General features: G+C 39.2%; 2 protein-coding genes across 3 annotated transcripts in view; one reads left to right on the top strand and one right to left on the bottom strand.

Moving 5' to 3' along the window:
* TEX10 (testis expressed 10) overlaps positions 1–1,048 on the top strand; it is a 63,615-nt gene extending 62,567 nt beyond the window's left edge. For both annotated transcript variants that reach the window (XM_059836153.1, XM_059836152.1), the window contains exon 16: positions 822–1,048. In XM_059836153.1, the coding sequence (XP_059692136.1) occupies positions 822–935 (114 nt within the window). In that variant the 3' untranslated portion in view covers positions 936–1,048. The remainder of the gene's footprint in view (positions 1–821) is intronic.
* A 538-nt stretch (positions 1,049–1,586) lies between these two features.
* The window catches only part of INVS (inversin), a 99,505-nt gene continuing 85,807 nt past the window's right edge, over positions 1,587–15,284 (bottom strand). Inside the window, exons 13-16 of the mRNA XM_059815299.1 lie at positions 13,113–13,920; positions 6,171–6,403; positions 5,089–5,169; positions 1,587–2,220 (exon numbers count right to left, since the gene is read on the bottom strand). Coding sequence (XP_059671282.1) covers positions 2,105–2,220; positions 5,089–5,169; positions 6,171–6,403; positions 13,113–13,920 — 1,238 coding nt within the window. The 3' untranslated portion in view covers positions 1,587–2,104. The remainder of the gene's footprint in view (positions 2,221–5,088; positions 5,170–6,170; positions 6,404–13,112; positions 13,921–15,284) is intronic.

The following is a 15,284-nucleotide window of genomic DNA, read 5'->3' as shown; positions in this document are numbered from 1 at the left end:
AATATTGCAAAACCCAGCACTTCTGTTCACGTGTCTGCATTCCAGAGGCTTTGAGACTATTACAGCTGCTTCTCTTTTCAGGGGGAAAAAAATCTGAAACTGCCTTTGCGCAAAGTTCTTAACTCATTTTGAGTGCAGAGAGTTTGCATGTTCCACAGGTTTGAATAAGCCACACGTATCCATTAGTAGCTTTTAAAAGGGCCATTACCAGAAACATAACCTCAGTGGTGGTGAAAGCAGATGTGAGAGAGTATTGTGCAAGTTCTCTAACAGAGAATGAGGTGGTTGGTTTCCTTTGGTGTTGAAAATGCCTCCGCTGTTTTTTTGTGATGTTCCACTGTGGGTGGGTTGTGTGTGGTGTTCTTTGGGGTTTTTTTAACCACTCATGAATGCTAAGGAGAGTGAATTACTGGACCGTGGGCTGTGTTGGTCCGTTGATAGCAGTTTTCCTGTAGACTGGGGTATTGAGTATCTTCTGCTTAAGTAGAACCATGCTCATTTGCATTTTAATTGACTATAAATTGCAGAATTGGAAAGTAAGCAAGCCACTGTAATTAAGAGTAAGAAAAATGCATTGGTGTAATTCACACACTTCATAATGTAACACTGACTTAGTGTACCAAGTGCTAACACTTTACTGTTTTGGCTTTAACAGACATACCATGTTCAAATGTATAAATGAGAAGAATAATGTCACTCTGTGCAGGTGAAAAAGGCCATCTTGTACCTTCAACAGCACACCTGATAAACTGTAACAACAAAGCAAAGCTTTGCAAGTGCTGTTGGTGAAGTTGTTTAACCTTTTTTCCCCTTCTTTCTAGACACTGAAGACTGGTGAAGTTCAAGAGCAGTGGCTAACAGACCTCCATTACTGTTTCAACATCTACCTTGCCTCTCATCCCCAGGGACCTGGCCCTATAAACGCGGTATATTAAAAAGGTCAAACTGCATTTATTGTAAAGCATTTACTTCTATTTAGTTTTGAATGGAAGATGTTGGAACAAAGCTTGTCAATTTTTTTGTAAGTGAAACAGAATAAAAATTTTACAAAGAACTGCATACCTCTATTGCCTTTCTTTTCAAGCAAGTAGACATTACTGGAAGTTGTTTTAGTGGATGTGGTGACCACAGTGAGAGGTGGAAGAAAACCCAGTCTGCTTGAAGCTTAAGTGCTTGCCGAGAAACACTTACATTGACTCCAACCATCTATTATTTCAAAGCATCATGTTAATAAAAAAATTCAGCATTATGTAATACCAACTAGAGGAAAAAATAGAAAACAATATACTTTGAAACTAGAGTAACATTTTTTTATTTTTGCTGAGTTCATATTTTTAAATACTTTATGCAAGGTAACTACGGTACGCTGGCAGCTCCAAAGCTATGATAAGAACAAGTTTTCTTCTAAAATAGGTCCCATCTTTTCGTGCTTTCTGTAGAAACTCTTTTTGTGCATGTATAAAAGTAGTTATTAATATGGAAGAAATTGGTGATAATCTCAAAGGGTAGAACCCACACCCCTAACAATTTCCATAGGCTATGGAAGGCAATTTATTTATTGAGTGTTTTTTGTCAACATCTCTACTTTTCCTTCCAAATCCATAGCTCGCTAAGAAACAACCGTTTCTTTAGTACAGAAGTGGAGCATGAAGGCTGTTGTACTGTTCCTGTTTAGATTCTGAAATATACTTAATAAATTTGAGGTGAAATTGAACAGCAGTCTTTCAGAACCTCTTTAGTACAGTTTTCTTCTCTTTTGAAACTGCGTATGATGAACACATTCAAAATTCCTACTTTTGACAATGGAAGACTTTGGGAGCCCCTGCAACTCTACTGTAGTGCTGGGTGTAGTGCTTCATTTTCTGTTACCAAATGCAATTCAGATTTCATCCTGTCAGTAAATAAATTAACAGCTGCATTTAAAAACTAATTTGTACACAAAATAAAATGAATCCAACACCTTAGAAGTCAGCTTGGCATGCTTGGCTGAGATAATACAAGATTGAAAATGTGTTCAAGTTTAATGTTGTAGACAACTTGTACATTATGAAAGGTAACAGTTGTACCGTAATGTGCTTTTTAAATTCCAAACATTCAGTTTTGCCTAGTGCTTGAGTCTTGTATTTTTTGATTTTGCAGCAGTGGTTGGTCTCATGTTGTATGAAAATTGCTTTGATTTTCCCATGTTCTCCAGCAAATTAACACACTGTAGGTTGTTTACTGTAAAAGAACAAAATAATTTTGATGAGTAACTCTAGTGGATAAAAAGAAGTTTAATCTACACTGTGTTCCAGATTTCATAAACAATGAATCTACCGGGAAAAGAGCATGCTTTTTATCGGACATCTCACTGTTGATTATCTGTAAATAGAGTTCATTTTCTGTGGCACCTGGTACAGCTTACATAGAATACTACTGCATATGTTTAACGCAGCCTATAATAATGGAGCTTAACTTGAGATTTACCCTCATAAATCAATGAAGGTTTCCAGGCTGATGGTTCAGTCACTAACACAGTGCTCTCGGTGGAGTTTGCTGAAGAGCAGATTTGGTTTAGCACCATTAGGTACTGGGTCATTTCTAGGAGGTAGGGAAAACTAGTCCAGGGCTAAAGCGAGTGCTCTCTGAATTCTTAGAAAGAAAAAATGAATGTCAGCTGACCATTCTCTTCAGTTCTGAGTCTGGCTGAATGTCTGGACTCATTCAGTCATCTTATTTACTGTAATGTGCTACAAATAATATGTGTGTCTTCCTTTCCCAGTGTTGTAGAGATTGGATGCAAACATTTCGGTGCTTTACCCCATTCTAGCCAGGGTCATCCCAAGTGCAGATCTGAACATTTCATTGAGGGGGTGAACCCAGCACATCTTAAGGATGTCGTTCTAATGCCAAGAATTGCAAAACCTCCTCCTTTACAACTCTATAAACACACTTTAAGGTCCACAGTTAAATGAAAAAATGGGCTTATCTGTCTGACCTGCTGCAGAGAGCCTCTTTAAATGCCACTTACTGAATTGACAAAAGGCATCTATTTAATAAAAAATATATTAAAAAAGGAACCATTTTCAGGTTCCAAAGTGTTTTAACTGTAACAATCATAAAGGCCGCATTTGCCAGAATATTTTGAAACACCTACCTGATGTCTGTATATCCCATTGCACACTCCTTTTCTACCTGTCACCCTCTGCCCCCCTTACTTGTTTGTATATTTCCTTTCAATACCTTCTACATGTCCCCACTCCAAAGTGTTTGCTCTGCTTATGGCAGTAAGTTAACTGAGTTTGGTGTCAAGTCTCCTGGTACAGATTTGTCACTGCATGCTTTTTCCACTAGCTATATGAACATTAAAACTAAGGCTGACAGTCAGTGTTCACCTTCCCAGATGTACCTTCTGCAAGAGAAGAATCAAACCGAACAGTCCATTCTGACCTACTCCAGGCACCTACGTCAGAAATAGAGTATCTGGCATTAGCCACTGACAGCTCTGAACTTTTCCAACACACATAATGTTGTCATGCACAAAGGCAGTCAGATGAAAAACCTGTTATTGTCTTTAAGTAAGGGCTAAAGTTCCCTGAGCTCCTATTAGGTGAATAAAAGTAGGTAGTGTTCTAAAGGAACTGGGCAGAGTTCCTATCGCTATCCTATTCGTCACCAAGTTATGAAAGCAAAGGACACTCAAACCTCCAAAGAAAGCCTTTTTATTTCAGAAGACAGGGAGATCTGTTGTCCTGAAAAGTTAAACGAAAAGAAGCATTATTTGCTAAAGCTCTTTAAAAATTTAGATTCATGTCTGCATGAAGAGGTGGCAATCAAACACCTGTCTGGTCATGCCTCTTAATTAAAACAGTATTCAGACAGTGGAAGAAAAAAAGCCTCTGTCTCTTAGTGAGGCAGAAACTCACAATTCTAATGAGCTCGAGGATAGGTCTACGGTCAGATTTCCTTTTGATTTAATAGTTTTGTAAACTAGTTGGAAAACGTATTTTGCTTCCCTTTGCAAATTATCTGAACTGCTGTCTCCTTGAAGCATTTGATTTGTTGCTACCTAGCTGTGGCCTGCCTCTGAACTACGTGTGATACAACCATGAAGACCAAATGGGTGCTAAATCTTCACATGGTGAAGGACTAACATTACCAGAGCTCCCATCCCCAAGTAAGTGCATAACACACTTGAAAAAATGTTGTTCAGTAAAGAAGTAGGAGGCGAGACAACCATGTACTCTTTAAGTTCATTTTTAAGCTGTCAAGTAATGCCACATGCATAAAAGTTCCAGCCTTTAAATGACTTTGATAATAGTTCTACAATCTGTGTTCTTCGATGCTATTCTGTATTACACAGTGTAGCCCCATCTGTCTGCCTGCATGGCTTGACAGTGCCCCAATACCAGTTCCATACATAAAATTTCAGTTACAAACAAAACTAAGGCTTTGCCAAGGAAGACCTGGTAATGGTTTTCAAGTTAAGCAGCAAATAAATGCATGGTTTCGTTAGCGCCTTAAAACTTACTGCAAGTGAAACTCTATGAAAGAATCGAGGGCCTGTGCACAGTGCAGGAACCCCATGATGCCGTTTTAGAAGAAAGGGCAGAGATGAGATGAGATGAGTAACTTTGGATTTTCAAGGTTTTGTCTATGCACTAAACCACGTATTTCTAACAAACAAGTGTGTAAATTCTTGGCACATGCAGCAATCCGCTCTCTTTTATAGGGCTAGTAAATACCTGTGCTGAACCAAAGTATAAGCATCTGTAAGCAATTCTAACCACAGGTGAATGTTACCTGGCTTATCACTGTACAAGTCCATTATATTAAGGTCTTTCCTAGTAACAGCTCAGTGAAAATGGGTTTTCACATAAATGATTCAACAAAAGGATAAAAGTACAGTGCTCAAATAAGTCCAAAAGTACAGTGCTCAAATAAGTCCAAAAGTAGTAAAAGAAAGTGTGCAATCACAACAGTTTGGTAGTAGTTACGTGGTTTGATATGAGATTCCAGTTCTTGAGCAGACTTTTTTTCTTTTCTAAGATGAAACCAATCTCATATATATATAAACGTTAAAGTATTCTTGAAGTGTACGTGTCCTACCTGAGACCAGCTGCACATCAGAAAGTTTCAGCTTAGAAGGAGGTCTTGTTGGCTGATACACTTTGCCTTCCTGTGAACGCCCTTTAACAAATAATATGAATAGCTCTGTGTTTATTCACAGAAAGATGTGGTTATGTATAGCTGTAAACTATTTAACTAGGCTACAGCATTATTGTATCCTAAAAATTATTCTCATTTATGACGAGGAAACTCACAAGACATTCTATATGACAGAAAATTGTGACAACCACACTGAACTTTAACTAGAGTTAAAATGCATCTTGTAGTTGCTACAAAAAAGAAGGAAAATAAAATCACTAGCTTTATTTATTTATTTATTTTATTCTTTTTCGCTATCTGCAGAGCCATGATAGAAGTGACTTACCACCTGGTAAAGTACATAAAGTTAGCACATCCTTACTCCATCAGTGATCCACACTGTAAAGGAACTCAAGGTTTAAAAGCAATGCTTTTCCTCTACCCTTTCTTCAAGATGCATTCCTTTGTACTGTGCGCATTCACGCATAGTGCAAAGCAGTGCAGTGTTACCATAAAAGATGATCTTGCTCTTCCAATAAAGACCAGCTGTCTTCAAACAAGAAAGTTACTGACATGGAACAAGACCATATTCTTCAAATGGAAATATTTAAAAAACAATACAAACCCAAAAAAGTTTAAAACAATGCTTAAAAAAATTAAACCATGATCCAGATAGCCACTGTGCATCGATACAGCCAGCTATCCCCAGTTTAACTGCTCTATTCTCTTTCCACATTGATATATGTGAGCAGCTCTGGCAGCAGAATTATTTGGTTGCTCAAGACCCTTGCTGGAATAATGCTACATGGTGATTCAAACAGCTTTAGCAGCAGCCATTTTAAATCACAAAGGTGGGGTTTTTTCGACTTGAAACAGAAATACCATTACTCAGAACACCTGAGATTAAGACTGAGTTTTATAGATAGGTTAAATCCCTAACAATTAGGTAAGAAGTGTATAAAGGAATCCAAAATACAAAAAACACTGTTACAAAAAATAAAAGCATAGCTGTTTAAAATAAAGTATGGTAAAGACAAAATTACCATATATCTGCTTAAGGATGGACTGCTTGCTGGTTTTTATGGCTGAGCTGGTTTTGTTTATAGATTTCAGATTTTTACATGAAGGAACTGATTTCAGAGGGCTATGGGTCAGCTGTTTCCTCCAAGCAACCTGAATGAAGAAGGCAGCTGTCTCTTGTCTCCATTTGTCTTCATCTTCTTTGCACTGCCGCTTAGCACTAAGCAGCTGAAACAACTCCTGTCTTAGCTGGTAACTAGAGAGCAGAAAAGAGAAGAGCACTTGTTTTAGGTGACCTGTTTTAACTTCAGTGCTTTCCACGCATCAGTTCACATGGTGGATTACATGAGTAACTGGGAAAACAGAACTCCCACTGATGTGCTAAGTCATTTAGATGAGAAATGTTTGCTCAGAAGAAGAAGTAGGAGCTGGGTTCAATTCTGGATGCACCCGTTATTTCACATACCTAATAAAGATCTGGCATCACAGCTACCAAAAGTTAAAGTACTGCACCATCAGCTTACCAACTGCTTTATAATATAGAGAGAGAAGACAAAACCTATAAACATTTATGATATAACAGTATAATCAATACTGTTTTCTCATTTTCACTATATTCACAGCTTAATAACACCTTGTGCCTTACCACTTTGTATTCTCAATCAGTGCAAGAGACGAGCCAAATCTACCTGTTACGGGTTCAACTGCACATTTCCTCTACAGAAAACTGAGCTGTTTTCCATCGCTTCTCTGAAGATGTTCCCCTCACCTAGTTTGCAGCAATCTGTTGTTCTTGCTTTTTTGCCCTTCCCTTCTAAGGCTCCCTGTCTCCTGACCCAACCTTGCCATGGCTGCTCTGATCTTAGATGCAGTCACAGCCCTGTTCCAAGTGGCAACAGCAGATTATCTGACCTTCTTCCCACTTCGGTGGCTAATGGCACCAGCAACAAGGAGTTGCTTGCTTTTTTTCCTTCAATCAGATATAAGTATTCAATCGGATATCGGCATTTCACGCTCACAAGTCAATTAACTGGCCTAGCAATTAACTCTGAATCTTCCCAGTACAAACCTGTCACAAATGAACACTAAGACTTGTAAAATATTAATTATAAGTGTTTGGTAATGGGCCAAAAAACACTGACCATCACATCCTCCAGCATTCAAAAAGGCTTCTACTGGATGCCCCAGTAAAGGGAATGAGGAAGGAGGGAGAAAAGAGGTGATTTTGTTCTGTTGCTCCATTCGCAACAAGTTCTAAATGAAAACAAAAGACAACGCAACCAGATACCGATTGTTTAAATATATGTTATAAGCCAATGAACTATATAATTCAAACAAAACAGCAGCCATATATAGAAAATGAGTACATAAAAGCGCAATAGAATGCCAAAGGGGGATGATATGCTCACTTACAGCCCTAATAATTTTAAACTTTCAGTAAGCTTAGTAAATTACCTCTGTAAAATTTGCTGGGTGAGACAAACGTATTTAATCTTAATTTAGTGGAGCTTCAGAATTCAGGCATGTACCATTATACAGCTCATTAAAGTATGTAACAAATGTGGGGAGCAACTGCATCTTACCAATAAATGTCCGCAAAGCCTGCAAGTTGCAAAGTGCTGTATGAATTCAGAACAGGAGCATTATTAGGAGACAGAAAGAAAAAATGATCCAGTTTTGTTAAATAACAAGTCACTTTTTTACTTAGAACTTTTCAACGGGGTAAGAGAGGAGAGAAAGTGAAGGGGGGGCACAATTACAGTGACTTGCTAATGTAACTTCAGCTAAGGATGGGTTATGTGACTACCGCTGCAGGAAAAACAATTGGGGAACTGTTTTATACTTGAGCAGAAAAGAATACTAAGCTATTCTCTTGGAATTCAGTAATTACTGCCAGAAGCCTTTGCTGATACGTGAAAGGACCCATTCCCAGGCACTCCACCGTTGCACCCAGCTGTGATTCCATATTTGTAGAGAACTTCTGGTAGTTTTTAGCAACAGGAAAACAACTGTGACACTGAGAAGATGTAGGCAGTTATCTTTAGAGCGTGTGCACATTTTTTTAATTCAGCTTTCCTGTAACAGATAGTTCTGATCCTAGTGAGAAAAAAAGAAGAATGGGACTGAGTTTGATGCTCTATGAATCTGATGTGGTGCCTTAACAAAATAACCAATGCTTAGTCAACAAAACTACTGCAGATAAAAGATATTTGGAATATATGTGCGGAATGATAAAGCTGGCAAATGGTATTCAGCTTCATTGTTACAGAGGCTCTAATCTTAAAAAATACTCCTGGTAAAGTATGCGTATAGCAACAATATATAAAAAAATACAGCTTGATTCCATCAGGAGAGCAACAGTGACAGCAACCAGCTTATTTCCAGCTTCTCTCAACTCACTGTGGGCCCTGAAGAATAGTACAGGCCTCAGTGCCTGCCACAAGAGAGCAAGCCAGACACAGAATCTGTAAGCCTCAACGAGCAGGATAAGCAATTAACCTTTGGCAAGCCACACACCTTAAAATACACTTTTGAGGATTACATTTATAAAGTTTGTGGACTGTGGGAATTGAAACATTTTCCCAAGAAAGGCAAGTTTAATATAGTTAAGTAGACCAGTACAATTGTATTGTAGCTCACAATAGCTCTCAATAAACTTTCAATATGTAAATCACGACTATAAAATTTGCAGAGTGAGACAAATGTATTTAATCCTAATTTAGAGAAATGCTAGAATTCAAGCATGTACTTCTACATGTTTCTAATGTAGAATTATACATGAACGATGTATAATTCTATTGCTGGCTACAAGTACATGCTATTTACCAGGGCGAGCCTGGACCCAAAAGACAAACACAGGATTGAGTGGGTTCCACAGTCACACAGTATGTACCTGTTTAAGAACTATAATTCGGTGTACAGTGGATGGGCGATCAGGTATTTCAGAGTGAGCGTCAGAATAACTGACATATTAGTAGTCAGCACATACAGATACCTCGTGTGAGCTAGCTGGAAATGCTAACCACGACTTCTTGGCAGGCAGGTGCCACCATCTGACTTGGGATCCACATCCCAAAATACCCACACCACCTCTTTTTTTGAGATATATATGAACTCTGCTTTAAAGGAAGAGGCAGAACTCTCTTCTTTTTAAAAATAAACGTTATTGCCGTGGTAATAGCATGGAAATCGGGAGGGGGAAATCTGGTACAATTTCACAGCTCTAATCATCCATCTGAGTTTCAAAACAGACAATAACGCTCACGTTGAGCTTGAAGCGTAAGCAGAAAAGCCGGCAGAACTGGTGGGCCTGGGAGAGAGAGAATGCAGGAAGGAAGCACGCCTCTTCGTAACAGTGTAGTGCCCTCACCTCAGCATCGCTGCCCAATGAACTGTTCTGTATTCTGCAATAAAACATTCACTGAAATAAATGCATTATGATATTGCTGCAAACTTCAGGAACTCCATCAAAGCTCTAACAACAGTAAACTATCCGCAGATGTAATGAAATGACAGTGGAGGAATTGCCAAACTAATTTCTCCTGCAGTCTTGCAGAATTTATGATCCTCATTAGTGTTCTATAAAATACGAGTTTCGCAAACAGAACAAATATATTTATTTTTCTTTATTAATTCTTTAAATAACAAATGTCATTTAAACAATCTTTAATCCCCACAGTTTCCAAAGTGTTATAAGTAAGTGCATGCACTTCTTGCTGAGATAACACACCACTGCTGTTTCAGCAGGTGGATAGTTTAGAAAGATCTATCCAAAATCTTTAGATAGTCAAAACTTCAAATGGAATGCAAAGATTTCTACACAGGTAAGCTAGCTCAACACAAGGCTGTAGATCCCAGTTCTTGTGAGGAAATTTGCACAAGCACTCACTACACATCTTTACACTTTGACTGAAAGCTATGGCATGTGTCTACTCCTCTGTAAGGATTTTAATTCGGTGTTAAGTGAAAACAGCATAGCCTTCAGAAGCAATAGTATAATATACGGATATACTCTCTAAACCTACTCCTGACTTACTTTAGCTTTCAGTATCTAAAAGGCTCTGAACACAAGAGAAGAATTCAGGATCTAAATTAGAAAAGAAGTCCAAGGAGGACTTTGCCAGCACTGAGCTGCTTACATAGTGTTTGGAAGCAGCAGAGAGAGCTGATGGCAGAAGTGGTCAATCACTGGGAGAACAAGTGGCTGCTTTGCTTTGCAGTTCAGTGTGGGTGTGAGGAATATGGCATGGAATCACGGAACCACAGAAAGGTTTGGGTTGAAAGGGACCTTTAAAGACCATCTAGTCCAATCCCTCTGCCATGAGCAGGGACATCTTTCACTAGATCCAGTTGCTCAAAGCCCCCTCCAACCTAGCCTTGAACACTTCCAATGATGAGGCATCCACAACTTCTCCGGACAACCTGTTCCACTGTCTCACCATCCTCATTGTAAAAAACATTCTCCTTATGTCCAATCTAACTCTACCTTCTATCAGTTTAAAACTGTTCCCCCCTTGTTCTGTCACTACAGGCTACAGGCCTTGGTAAAAAGTCTTCCTCCATCTTTCTTATAAGCCCCCTTTATATACCGAAAGGCTGCAATCAGGTCTCCCCAGAGCCTTCTCTTCTCCAGGCTAAACAACCCCAACTCTCTCAGCCTTTCTTCACAGCACAGGTGTTCCAGCCCTCTGACCATTTTTGTGGCCCTCCTCTGGACCCGCTCCAACAGGGCCATGTCTTTCTTGTACTGGGGATGCCCCACCTGCATGCATAAATAGCAAACAGAGAGCAAAGATGATAAAAGTACAGAAATAGGTGATACTGTACAAAAAAGTCAGAATTTTCACCGAAAAAACAGGCTCCAAAAGGAATTAAAAATACCACGTTCCAAAATTTTAACTTCGCACTGGAATAGGAACGTACTCACAAAAGCTGGTGTAACTTTTATACTCCAACAACAGTGAAGAGATAACCTGCAGTATTACTGGACTGTAAATCCAACCTCATGCTTGGAAGTATTTAGACTGATCAGTAAAAGAGCTGGAGCAAACAGAAGTATTTGCTGAGCCAACACAAATGTTTAAATGGCCACATTTCAGTTTAGGAACAAATGGACTGCTGGCTCGGACCATGGGGTGTCTGGTCTCATGTCCCTTCCCTAGTAATGGGCAGGATCAGCTCTTTCTGAGAAAGACAAGACTTCTTTGGACTTTGTAAGTTAACTGTAAAAAGCAATGGGAGAAATACCAGTTCTCAGAACACTACAAGCAAGCGGATAGTAATACGTGTCTCTTAGCTCCCTGGTGTTTCATACAATAGGGAACACAGGTAACGCTCTGCCTTGCAAAATAAGAAATGGGATTTTTTAAGCTTGGAAGCACCACTGAAAGAAGGCAGCACAACCTCGTGTCTCTTTTTTAGCTTTCCAGAGCTACGTGGTTCTTGGCGAAAAGATCTTTTCTTGTCAAAACAGCAGGCTTGTACAGTAAGTATTCAGAATTTAACTCTCTTAACTTTTGGTCCTGGCCTTGCTTGATGCGGCCCAGAGGATGTTACTGGAGTAGCTGAACAGCCCAGGCTGGCTGCCTCCTACAGCTGGATGGTGGTGACAAAGAGAGCAGACCCTGATGCTTCGGCTGCTGAGTGCTCCCTCTGCTCCACGCTGTGGATGAGACCATTGGATGCAGATGCTGCCCTGCACTGGGAAGACAGCTAGTACTTTGCTCCTGGCAGAGCAGAGCAGCAGAGGGGAGAAACAGCCCCTCTGAATTTCTCCATGAGGGAACCAAAGCTTCCAGCATGACCCAGAAGAAGGGAGGTCTAACAGCAACTCAGCATTTATTCTGCAGGCAGTTGGGCATTAAGACCTGATTCTGCTGTTGCAGGGAACTTGCAGGTTTCCCAGGGACTAGTATAAAGAACGTTACTACCCTCTATATGCTCCCAGACATCCGCCAGCTGCTCTCTTTGATACAGTTTGGTTGGGGGAACAATTTTTGCATCACTACTGAACTATACCATAGGGCGTGAGAGTTGAGTTCTCAAAGAAATTTCCTTGTTATTTTTTCTTTGATTAAATACTAAGAAATATTAAAACATATATGAAACTGTTAAGCTAGTGAGAGACCTGGAAAGATCAGTTATTAGTAAAAATCAGCAATTTATAGTTTTCTGCATCCACATAAAAACCAAAGAAAATTTCAATAAAAAATAGGCAATAAGAATGATGTACATATTGTATGCTTCACCTACAGCCACCATACTCTTCCTGTCAATTTTGATAAGAAATTAAATATTAAGGAGCACATATATCAAGAATGACCGTATTTCTGAGGTCAAAACTCATGCATTCATGAAAGCAGGACAATGCTGTGGAAAGCAAACACTGGGACACCTTGCTCCATCCTGTCTGCCTCTTCTGTAAAGCATTCCTGCTGAATCAAGTTATTCCAGTTAGCTTTAAGTTTTGGCAATGAACTCCATCCGAGCTTCCAAATCTCTTGTGGTTTGGTTATCCAATTAAAAGTCAGGTCAGAATACAATTTCAGGTGTGTCAGTAAATGGTGCTGAAGGATCTGGTTGCAAAAACCTTTTTTCCAGAAAAAAAGCCTATATCCTTACATGTGCAAGTTTGCTAATGAACATGACAGCAATGAACTCTAGGCTTAGGCATATCTTGATCAGCACTCTCTAAAGAAATATCAGTGCTTGAAATAGAAGTTTAATGACTTCTCCAGTTATTAAAAATCATCACTTACCTTGTTCTTTTGATGAACTTATTAATGTAATTCTAGGTGACTGGAACACACTTCCACTCGTTTGGTGAAAGATTATTAAATTTCTGATTTATCATTGGTAATGTTGTAAGCAAAAGGACCAAAGAAAGCATATTGACAACAAGGCTAATGTAATTTACATCTACTTGTATCTCACTCTTCTGTAGCTACTGAAAACAGTAGTCTTACCTTCTCCATGTCCTCTGTATGACTGTAGCAGCATAGTTCTTCTTCCGAAACAGCTCTTTTCTTTTTCTTTCTTTTTCTATTATCTGCATTCGAATCTCTAAAGGGATTAGTTCAATATTTGTACTTTGCCATGCGACAGAACATAATTGATCATCTACATTCCTGGATCCAATTACGCCTGTTTTTTCCAAGTTCAAACTGTCATCAGGAGCAGAACAAGCTGCTGGGTTTCTTGGCACAGTTTCAGTAGGTTCTGCCTCAGCAGACAATAAAGGGGAGGCCTTTTTTCCTAATTCATGATTTCCCACTTTGTTAGTTTGTTCTACAGCATGCACGCTGTCATTTCTGGTGTTTACAAACACCATTTTGGCACTTCCTGGTCTACTAGAGCCAGCTGGTGAACATCGCTCATCATTTTCCTCTTTATTTCTGGATTTCTGCTGATGCCTTTTGCCTTTGGAAGAAGCTTCACACTGCTTTGCGTTTCTCGTAATTCCACCAGTACAACTGACGTCGCAGAAGAACACAGCTGTTCCTTCACAATGGTCCCTGTTGCCAGATGAAGACTGACTTTGATCTCTTAATTTTTCCCCAACAGTAGCAGTCCTACAAGCAGAAGAAGTATGCCTCCTGCTCCTCCGAGCACAAGTACCCGTTGCCTCGACAGTGTGCTCCTTGTACTTTTCTCCATCCAGTTCTGTAGCAGCTGCAACCTGATGTTTCACTTCAACTTTTGTTCCCTCTTTTGCTTTGCCACAATGGAAATGGATACAATTTGACTTGCTTTTGACGTGTTTCCTCAGTGAATCTTTAGACAGAGAAATGGAAACCAACATTCAGTCTCTGATCCAGCAAAACATAGCTGATGTCTCTAATTTTTTTGCTCAGCTACCTTTGAGGCACACTAGGATTTACTTAAATGAAAAATATGTATAAGCAGGAAGAATCGGAAGAGAACATGATTGCCTGTAACAGTACAGTCCCAAACGTCTTCATTTGATTACCATTTTACAAGCATTTCTCTTTCTCACATTACATTTGAGTTAGATGCCTAATAAAAGTCACGAGGAGAAACTATTTCTTCACCTACCTGAAAATACTGGTCATCTTCAAAGAAATAAGCTCACCACATCGTGCAGGAATGCAGCCCCGTGAACACACCTGCTTGTTCCAGTGAAGACACCGTAACACACCTTCCCTATTTCAAGCTTATTTGCCAAACTTCTACTCTAGCAAAACTGCATCCTGGCACATGATGACAGACTGGGTAGCCCACTGACCCAGGAAACTAGAACGCTTGGTTGCTCAGTTCTTTCCTTGACATCCTAAATGAAACTATGAAGCCCCTCCCATTCTTCCCTTGCTGCAAGATTTCTTTTCCAAGCTTAGGGTGGGAAAGTCAGAAGCCAGACTAGAGTGCAAAACTGAAAATCTCTATCTACCATCCACCTTCTATTTTGCTAGGAAACTAACAGGGGAATGAGAAAATAGACCAGACAGGATGAAATGTAACAAACAGACAGGGTGTTAAATGGTAGGTAAGGGGGAAAAGAAAAGAAAGGTATCTTTGATATAATGGAATCACAGAAAACCTGGATTATCCAAAACCTGGTAAAACCATGCTACATTTTTCATCACTGTAACACTTTTACATGATACTTCCTTGACTGGATAACAGAATATGGCAGATTAACAGATTATACAGAAGAAACTCAGGATTATCATCAATGATGTCTCCAATGGAGAAGATTTATCATGGTGACAGGCCAGTATGGCTAACAGGTTACTCGAACTTATATATGATTGTCATATGGGTAATTAGCCCTGTATGTTGTGGGACAGGGGAAAAAAGTCTATTATTTAATCTGTTTTAATATATTATTAATTTAATTACTTCATTTTATCTATTTTAATGTATTATTTTAATCTCCCAGAACGAAGAAGGAAATTCTCTCTCTCTCTCTCATTACACCAGGGGAATAGACAATTTAAAAAATGTGCCTTTTGAAGCCAAGATTTCTGTGGGCATAATCCCACTCTTAATGAAGCCAAGTACAAAATTCACAGTGCCATCAATAAAAATTGTATTGGGCTGACAGTCAATTAAAACGTATGAAATTTTCAGGACTGTCACAACCCTATTTTGATCTCCCAACAAGTTAATTTTTACAG

The sequence above is a fragment of the Gavia stellata genome, chromosome 3, assembly GCF_030936135.1.
Source record: "Gavia stellata isolate bGavSte3 chromosome 3, bGavSte3.hap2, whole genome shotgun sequence".
NCBI classification, from domain to species: domain Eukaryota; kingdom Metazoa; phylum Chordata; class Aves; order Gaviiformes; family Gaviidae; genus Gavia; species Gavia stellata.
This window is presented reverse-complemented; position numbering and strand designations above follow the sequence as displayed.